The 9,812-nt window shown below is 46.6% G+C and overlaps 1 protein-coding gene across 1 annotated transcript; it reads left to right on the plus strand.

Moving 5' to 3' along the window:
• Positions 1–84: 84 nt before the first annotated feature.
• On the plus strand, positions 85–6,877 carry LOC132333006 (peroxisomal coenzyme A diphosphatase NUDT7-like). The gene is made up of 4 exons (XM_059857733.1): positions 85–93; positions 2,078–2,551; positions 3,978–4,136; positions 6,030–6,877. The coding sequence occupies exons 1-4, from the start codon at positions 85–87 to the stop codon at positions 6,411–6,413; spliced, it is 1,026 nt and encodes a 341-aa protein (XP_059713716.1). The 3' UTR covers positions 6,414–6,877.
• Positions 6,878–9,812: the final 2,935 nt, after the last annotated feature.

The raw sequence follows: 9,812 nt of genomic DNA on the forward strand, positions 1-9,812 counted from the left end.
TTAACATACAAGTACCTTGGTATGGGGATTACCAAAGGTAGAACCTTTAGAGCTGCTTGCTCTACGGTGCACGATCTTCAAACCATGACAGAGGTAGGGTAGAGGAGACAGGAGGAGGCTCTGTGTCTTGAGGTTCCAGCAGAAGGTTTATTGGTTGAAGGGATCAGGAGCAGAAGAGCCCCAACTGACCTCTGTATTTGCCACCGAGAGCCTTTTGCTCCACTGTGGGCTGCAATCCCTCTGGTGCTGAGCAGTGGGAATATAAGGCAAACCAGACCTTGACAAAAGAGGAATAGGAAATGATTTTCTAAGACTCTGCAAATTGCTGGATGGAGTGTCATGGCTTCTATGCTTCACCTCTACATCCCTGCAGTGTGCTGTTCTAGTGCACAGAACTCATGAAGCAGGAATGGATACTGAGCAAGGTAACCTTTGATGCTAGAGTTACCATCTGAGCTTTGCATCATCCCAGCAAGCACGGATGGAACTGCTGATGGCAGGCACTGCACACAAGTGTATCTGCATCCTACTTTACTTGACTTGGAGGAGAGCTATGGACAACAACCAGAACTGACAAATCAGGAACTTTTAAATAGACTGAATTTAACACTGACCTAAGAAAAGACTGATTAGTCTTATTTATAACTACTTCACAAAAGGAGCCAATTTGTGCTGACCAGACAGGGTAATTAAATCAAGGGCTTCAGCAATAAAAGGATAATAAAAGGAAAGGGTGGATTGTGAGAGATGAGGTGATGCTGTGCTGAAGCCAAAAGGATGTTAGGTTAAAGAATGAAAGGTGTTGGTTCTATGTGGTGTTGTCTGGATTGTTTGGATTTTTTCTGGTTGGTTGGTTGAGTGTTGCTGTGAGCTGGGAGAGGGGTGGGGTTGAAGACCTGACAAAAAAAGAAGTAGGATGAGGGGGGAGGGGACCATAAATTTGCAGATGACACCAAGGTGGGAGCATGTGTCAATCTGTTGGAGGGTAGGAGGGCTCTGCAGAGGGACCTGGACAGGCTGGATAGATGCACTGAGTCCAACAACATGAAGTTTAACAAGTCCAAGTGCCGAGTCCTGCACCTTGGCCACAACAACCCCTGCAGCACTACAGGCTGGGGGCAGAGAGAGTGGCTGGGCAGTGCCCAGACACAAAGGGAGCTGGGGGCACTGGTCAACAGCCAGCTGGACATGAGCCAGCAGAGTGCCCAGGTGGCCAAGAAGGCCAGTGGCTCGTGGCCTGGATCAGGAATGGTGTGGGCAGCAGGAGCAGGGAGGTCACCCTTCCCCTGTACTCGGCACTGGTGTGGGCACACCTGGAGTGCTGTGTCCAGTTCTGAGCCCCTCAGTTTGGGAAGGACGTTGAGATGCTTGAACGTGTCTGGAGGAGGCAACGAGGCTGGTGAAGGGCCTGGAGCACAAACCCTGTGAGGAACACCTGAGGGAGCTGGGGGTGTTTATCACTTTGTACAACTACTTGAAAGGTGGTTGTGGTCAGATGGGGGTTGGTTTGCTCCCAGGCAACAAGTGACAGAATGAGAGGGCACAGTCTTAAGCTGCACCAGGGGAGGTTCAGGTTGGATGTTAGAAAAAATTTCTTCACTGAAAGAGTGACTGCACGTTGGAATCGCCTGCCCAGGGAGGTGGTGGAGCTGCCAACCCTGGACATGTTTAGAAATGTGGCACTCAGTGGTTTAGTTGATGAGGAGGTGTTAGGTCATGGGTTGAACTAGATGAGCTTAAAGGTATTTTCCAACCTAATTCATTCTGTGATTCTGTGAAAAGTTGGAGGTCGAGAGAGAGTGGAAGTTCCTGAGTACTCATCCAATGGCAAAGGGGGAAGGGACAGCCCCGGCCGAGAAACGGTATAAAAACAAGCCATTTCCTCGGGGGTGGGTGTCTTGGTCTCTCGGGCAAGGGAGGCACACACCTGGTTCTTTACTAATAAATCATTACTAATAGTTTTCTTTTGCTTCGAAATTGTATCTAAAAAGTAGCGCATTTCTACCACCACGGAGGTGGAATAAGGTGATCTTTAAGGTCCCTTCCATGTTCTATGGTTCTATGACTGGTCACGAAGGCAGCACTTTCACGGTCCTCCTCCCGCTGCGAGCCGCTCCATGCCGGGGTTCAGGCGGGACGGGACGGAATCGATGGAGCCGCCGCATGGCTGGGGCAGCGCGGCCCCGCAGCTCCCGGCGCAGGGACCGGCCCGGAGGGAGAAGGGAAAAGGAAAAGGGAAAGGGAACGATCGAGCGCTGCCTGGCGGAGCCGCGTCCCTGCCGGGCCGGGGGCGGTGCCGGGCGGCGGAGCGGGAGGAGCCGGGCCCTGTCCCTGCCCAGGGGCCGCGGGGGATGAGCGGGGCGCGGCCGGAGGGTGCCGGTGCTCCGCTCTGCCCGCCCCTGGGCTCATGGAGCAGGCCCGGCACCGCCTGAGGGACTTCGATGTCGGGGACAGGTTCTCCCGCTTGCCGCTGCCCAGAGCCGCCGTGCTGCTGCCGCTGATGGTGCGAGGGGGGCGGCTGCAGCTGCTGCTCACCGTGCGCTCCCTGCAGGTACCGGGGGCTCCGGGGGGCGCGGGCCTTGCCGGGAGCCAGCGGCGTGCGCGCTCCCGCCATCTGCGCGCCCCCGCCATCTGCGCGCCCCCAGTGCCGCCCCTCGATCCAAGGGCACGGCCGGCAGGTTTTACACTGCCGTGACTCCGAGTTTGCGTGCCAGGAACATGCCGGGATCCCGGAAACCCGTGACAGGAAATTATCATTTGCACAGTCGGCAAGGATTGCTTACTTAAATAAGGAAACTGACCCTGGAGCGCAGCTTTATTAAATGAGGTTTTTCAGTCTGCAGTTAATATTACTCTTCTCTCCCTTTAGTACATAAAAGGCAACATCCCAAGGCTGCCAGAACTCTTTCTCCAGCATTTTTTTTTTCTTTTACATCTCTTGTTTTCCATCCCTGTGTCATGTTAACTGCCTGTACTCAGGAATTACTTTTTTTCGCTGCTGGGTCTTGCTTAAAAATCAAATAATCACAGTAACATATCTGTTAAATTGATTGTAAATGTGTTTGTTACTGATCCATGATGCACAAGCCTACTACTGGAATGTATTTAAAGGTGTCTTAGAAATAACTCACTTTTTGATACAGTCAGGAGGGGATACAGTCTTTGCAGTAATAACTAAATAATTTTATTTGTAATGAGCCAGCTGAGTCGGGTGCGTGTCTCCCTCCCCAGAGGCGAAAACACACACACACACTTTGACAGAATGGTGATCTTTATCCCCTTTCGAGGCTGGGCTGGTCCTGTCCCTTTTCCCATTGAATGGCTACTCAGGAACTCAGGCTCTTCCAGCTCTTCTGTCCCTTCCCTTCTCATCCTTCTTCCTGTTCTGGTCATGTCTTCAACCCTGCCCCTCTCCCAGTTCTCAACAACACTCAACCAATTAAACAAAACACACCCTAACTATAGATAACAACAGATAGGAAACAGAAAAAGCCATTTCCGTTCTATCACTCCATAACCTTTTTGGGCTGAAGCAAAATGTTATTTTCTCTCTCACGGGTACATTATTTAATTGTGTCTTTCAAAAGTTTCCGCTCTTATTTTAATCTTGCTCTCCAAGTTGTCTGTCCAGATTCATCTGTCAGTCATTTATGTAAACAAGATGATGCAAAATGTGAACTTTGACATACTCAAGCAGAAGTTCGTGTATGAATTACACAACGCTGTCCAGGTACAGGGTATTTTTTGATAGTGAGGATTTATGGATTAGCAGGGGATAGCCTCAGTGTTTTCTTAGGTAGCTCCTCTTGCCAAGGCATGTTTCTTCTGTTCTGCAGAATCCTTAACCACCATTTCCAGCTTCTTTGACTGGAAAGATAAACATAAAGGGATGCTGCAATACCAACATGCATCTGTGTGGATCCAATAAGAAACAAAAACCTTGTTCTATTTAACACTAGTACTCCTTTACATTCTAGCTGAGAAGATCACCAGGGGAAGTGTGTTTTCCAGGAGGCAAAAGGGAAGCCACTGATAAAGATGACATTGACACTGCTCTCCGAGAAGCTAAAGAAGAAGTGGGTCTTCAGCCAGAGAAGGTGGAAGTCATCTGTAGGCTGATGCCTGGAATTGATAAAGTAAGTCAGCATATCAGTGCAGAATAAGTTTGGGTGCTTTTATTTTGTGTGGTTGGCAGTGACCTTTTCAAACCTGGAACTGCCAAGAGGCGCCGCTTCTTCACGTGCACAGCCCGTGTGTCCAGCAGAGCCCAGGAAAGGGCTCTGGCTCAGGGTCTGGTGTTTGTGAGAGCAGCTCTGGGGCACCATCAGTGGCTCTGGAGCCCCTCACAGACAGCGCTGCCCTGGCAGGTCCAGCAGAGAGCCGTGAGCGCAGTCACGGGGCTGCAGCGAGTGGGTGCTGAGCAGACAGGCTGAGGGAGGTGGGCTTCCCCAGCTGGAAGGCTACCAGGGGATTTGGCTGCTTTCTTCTCCTGGGGTGTCAGAGAGGGGGCAATACCAGAACTCTTCTTGAGGCAATGGACAGAGCAGCAGCACGGACATTTTGATGAGATGCAAGAAAGAAATCCTCTTCACCATGAGGTCAGCCCAGAAGTGGGGCAGATGTTCCTGACAGGCTGTATCATCTCCATCCCTGGAGCTGTGCAGAGCTCGCTCACCCAGGCAGGGTCACAGCAGGCTGCTGCAGCCTCACAGCTGTCTCGTGTGGTGTCTGCTGACTCCAGGGCTGTGCAGACAGAGAGGGAGCACCAGAGAGGATGTGCACTGGGGTTGTGTGCATCATCTTCCTCTAGCAGGGAGACTCCCCGAGGTGTCTTTGGAGTGTAGGTCACCGTTTGTAAATTACAGGTTCTCAATTTCAGTAGCAGAGTTCAGTGTTACATAGGATCAGTTTTCCCACAGAACAGAGGAATTGCTGCTTCTGAAGACTATTTTTGTTCACCAGGTAGCACATTATTACTATGCCTCCTGTTCTTCTATCTGATAGCAATATCCTCTCCCCATTAAAAAAGGGAAAAACTACTTTTGAAATTGTACTGCAAAAAGCTTTATTTAAGCTTTATTTAACTTCTTAAATTATAATTTTTGTACAGATAACCTTAAACTCACATAGCTCAGAGGTAGTGTGTCAAAAGGATCAAATTTTCCCTGTTTTCCAGCCAATTACTTCAGTCAGTAGGAGAGATGGTGTGGGGTTTGGACCATGAATATTGTACGTGTCAGATGATACTCTGGCTCCTCAGTACATACATTCCAGGTGTTTCTGACTTGGATGGAGTCTTTCCAGACTTGAATCAAATACCACAAACACTGTTTTGCTCTTCCTCCTTTCTACAGGACAGTGGTCTTTGTTAGTGTGAATAAATAGAACTAGCAATGTATCCTAAAGAATTTTGGTGTTCCCTTGATGCAAGGTATGATTTCAGTGATTTTGCCTTCCCATGGAAGAAGGGATTACATTTAGAATTAAGATGTCCACAAATAAGGTGTTTCAAAAAGTGTTAAATTTTATGGCTAAATACATTGCAATAATATTTCTGTACTTACAGAAAAACACTTCCATATTCTGGAAAATTCCTATATCCCAGGAAAACAATACACAAATGTGATGAATGATAGGGAAAATCTGGATTAAAATCAGAATTAAAAAAAGGCACTAAGGAAGAGCCATGGGAAAGCAGGCATGCTTTTTTACTTCTGTAGCAAACTGGCAAGCCTTTTTAACCACTCTATGATTATACAGGATGAACTGAGTATTTGTAAAGACATTTTTGACAAATACAAAAATATGACTTCAAATTCTTAAAGTCAAATTACATAGCTTGCCATTAGGGGGACTAAATTGCATTGCAGTTGAAAACAGTTCATAGGCTTCTTGTACTCATTTTGTAACAATGAAATGGTTTTTTTAGTATGAACGTTTTTACTTGGTACAAGCATAAGTGTTTGAGGGTTTTGTTGATTTTTTTTTTAATTTACTTATTTATTGGTGGTTTTTTTCTCTCTTTTTAGATGAATAACTTGGTGACACCAGTTGTAGGATTTATAGAGGATACATTCCAGGCCACCCCTAACCCAGATGAAGTGAGCGAAGTTTTTCTTGTGCCTTTGGAGTACTTTGTCAAGCCCTTAAATTACAAGACCTTCTCTTATAAAACCTCCTCAGGTTACTCAACTCGTGTACACTGCTTCATATACCATGACCAGGAACATAAAAAGTCATTCAAGATATGGGGACTGACTGCACACTTTGCTGTATTTCTTGCTCTTGTAATTTTTGGAGAGAGACCTACCTTTGAAGTGGATTATGATCTTGACAATTTAATTTCATCCTCTGAGAATTACTTTATTAATTTATATGCATCTGTACATGAAGGAAAGAAGAGTAATCTGTGACAGCTTGGTCTGGCAATTAATTTAATTTGAAAGAGGAAAAAGGAGGTTGGTTTATTTCTTTTGTACCTATTTTTTGAAAGCTACACTTGAATTTCTTTGGAATTGGGAACTTCAGGATGACAATCCCTAACTAGATTAATACAATTTTTAATCTAAGAATTGTGAGAAGCACACAATATTTTCTGTGAAACAGATTTTCAAAAGGTCTGTTTCAGTTCCTTCTCAGTTTCAGTGCCTTTCTTCTGTGTGATCAGAGATACTTTCTGTGCTTTGCTTTGTCTATAATGAGATAACACTATTTGATGGAATTTGTGTCTGAGTTAACCTATGAAAACTTTCAGGGATCTGTCTGCCTCTTACATGTGCCATATGTGGACAACATGATCCATACAGTCTTGTGTGGTATCTTTGAGCACTTACAGAATGCACAATAAAAATACAAAAGGTTTCAGGGGCTTTCACAATCTTGTTTTGTTTTGCTTGGGCTTGTAGAGGGAAGAGGGCAGGCCAATATGTGCAGTGACTTGTGGTTAATTTAACATTTCTCACGAGGCAATTCCATAGGCTATGGAAAACAGGATAAGGGCAGCAGGACTGAAGTTTGTCCTTCCCCATCTGTTACCAAATCTCACTCAGCTGCTGGCAGGAGTCTTCTCCAGGAGAGGACAGTGGAGGTGAGGATTCACGAGGACAACCCACCAAATACAGAACAACAGAGAGGGGTTCAGAACCTGCAAAACAGCCCCTGGAGAATCGTCAGAGACCAACAGTGCACAGCAAGAGCCTCTGAACGTGGCATGACCGAATGCTCCAGGCCAAAACCACACTGTAACCTGAAGACAAGATACAGCAGTGTAAATTTGAGTTGAGAGGTTGTTAGGAAAATTAATCCACAAACACCAGAGGTTTATGTCCAAAAAGGAGGCAGAGGAGTCCTTTTTCTGTATTTGAATAAAGGGAGAGGCCATGGGGCATTCCCCTGGGGTCTCTCGAATTTTTGGAGGATGCAGCCTCCCTTTTTATCCCCACTTCCCAGCCACATTTCCCTTCTCTCTTTCCCCCTAGGCTGAGGTACTTGAGAGGTTCAGACTTCCCAATATGCCTGATCCCAAAGATTTCCCTCCAAGGTATAACCCTCCTTTTTAATTTTTAATTCTTATGGAATTTAGGGGGTTTTCTTCCCTATTGTTTCTTTCATCTTTCAATCTCTAATTTCATTTATCAGCAAACCTAAAGTTTATTTGTAAAAGCAAATATCTTTTCCCAATCATCAATCAGTGGAATCCTTCCCATTGCTTCTTTCATCTCCCAGTGCTACTTTTATCTACTAGCAGACCCACAGCTTGTTTGGAAAGACAAATCTGCCATTCCTCTCAAAATCAGTTACCATGATAGCACGATCTGGCAAGTAAGTGATCACAGCTAGAAATCCCCATTCCTTGGCACAGCTGGCACGTGGGCAGTTAGTTGGGAGCGGGAGAGCTGCAAAAATGGGTGCTGGGGGGTGCTCCTCTTGTTAAACTCAGAAGCAAAGTGGCACAAGATAGAGCAGTGATTTTCACTTTAGAATACCTTTGCCTTTGGGAGTGCACCTCACAGAGGATGCTCTTCTGGAGTCTGAAATCCCATTATTGATGGGAAAGCGTCCAGAAGGTAGAGGAAGAGCATCAAGCCGAGCCTTGCAGGGTTCCCTGGAATCTGGCAAGGAGCACGTGCTGAAAGGCTCATGCCACCCTCCTCCTGGGTCACTTGAGCTCCTTGCATGCCCCAGCAGGCTTCCTGGTGCCTCTGACTGCAGATCCAGCTAAGATCCAGTCATGTCCAGAGATAAAATCCTGAAGTAGCTCCACAGGTGCTTTGTTGCTTTGTCCCTGTGAGTTCTGCAGTTCCAAAGTCTGTAAACTTGCAGGTTTCCAGCCAAACCTGCTCATTTTATAGCCCTTTAGACCTGCTTATATTTTATACTGCATTGACAATGTTTAGATACTATATTAGCCATGAATTTAGTCACAGTGATCCAAGGTAACTGTTTGCTATCAGACTGTCATCCATGACCATCGTCAGGGTGTCACTGGCTTCATGATAGGGGTTGAGTATTAGCTCTCCAATTCCAGAGGTGAGGGACATGGTGGGACTTCAAGGAGTGGTTAAGGCTGGTGAAGCATCCAAGCTGGAGAAGGACTGTCCCTCTCAGATGTCCGGCTAGTGACCAGCACCACTAGCAGTATGGGGCCCTATCTTGGATTGGGCAATCCAAGACAGCACCTAAGGTAACTGCCCTGTGCTGTGACAGTGACAGTTCCTTTAGAAGGACGTGACTTGCAGCAACGACCAGCAGAATGAAAAGAGAGTGGACTTCAGCTGAGGTGCATCCAGGTTTATTAGGTCCCAGGGGAACCAACAGCCAAAGATGGAGTTTTGAGGGATACAGCAACTTAAAAAGGGAAAGGGAGACAGGGAAGGAGTCAGCCTCTGGGTGAACAGAAATCCAGAGGGAGTGGGATACAAAGGACTGACACTGGGAATGTACCAGCAGGGATACCTTGAGGGAGGGGGCCAATCACACGACGGTCTAGCTAGAAGTTTCTAGAGGGAGGGGTGGGAGCACCACGTGACGGACAGGGTACCAGGGAGGGATTAGAAGTAGGATGCTTTGGTCGCCATGGTGACTGGGGAGCAGCAGGGATACAGGCAGCACAGAGGAGGGTGGAGAGAACCAAGGCAAAAACCATTACAAATGGAGGGGGAAACAGAACAGTCCAACTTAGAACTTGACACAACACAACAGGCTGGCTATAAAAGCTCCAGGTGCTTCACAGAGGTGGAAAGAATGCAGTTCTCTGTCCTGAAAAGCTTCATCTGGGAGAAGAGGAAGACTGTGCAGATTGTGAAATTTGCACCGTGCCCAGGCAGAGAGCTTGGCCTTCAAAGATTTCTTCCCATGAGACATAATTTTCCCTGCTTTATTAATAAACAAGGTGTGCCACTGACAATCCTCAAGGTTCTTAGGGCTCAGCAGGTTCTTCAAAGAGCTTCCTAGTCTCCCTTGGCCTTCTCAAGGTTTGTCTTCTGAAGAATATTTGGATGATTCAGTTTCTTTATCCTCAGCTGAAATCTCAAGGTTGGCAGTATCACTGGAGAAGAAACCATGTCATTCCCATCATACAGATACAGAAATTGCCTTTTTGTTTTAATAATATTTTTTCTGCTTAACCTCTGTATTCCAGAACAGGAGATAAATGCTTTGTGGAATCATAACCAATAAAAAAAGTAAATGAGGGCTATCATGAATAAGGCCATTTAGAGATCACAAAGTTCACCAGTTCAGTTGCCCTTCTTGCCATTTAAACAGCAAATGAAGAAGAGTTTGCTCGTGCTTGGCCCTTCACCGACTCTGAA

The sequence above is a fragment of the Haemorhous mexicanus genome, chromosome 12, assembly GCF_027477595.1.
Source record: "Haemorhous mexicanus isolate bHaeMex1 chromosome 12, bHaeMex1.pri, whole genome shotgun sequence".
Classification (NCBI taxonomy): Eukaryota; Metazoa; Chordata; class Aves; order Passeriformes; family Fringillidae; genus Haemorhous; species Haemorhous mexicanus.

Excerpts from the sequence above, each read along its gene's own strand:
- LOC132333006 (XM_059857733.1), top strand. Across the intron at positions 2,552-3,977 it reads TCACCGTGCGCTCCCTGCAG|CTGAGAAGATCACCAGGGGA; the intron begins GTACCGGGGGCT and ends TTTACATTCTAG. Across the intron at positions 4,137-6,029 it reads TGATGCCTGGAATTGATAAA|ATGAATAACTTGGTGACACC; the intron begins GTAAGTCAGCAT and ends CTCTCTTTTTAG.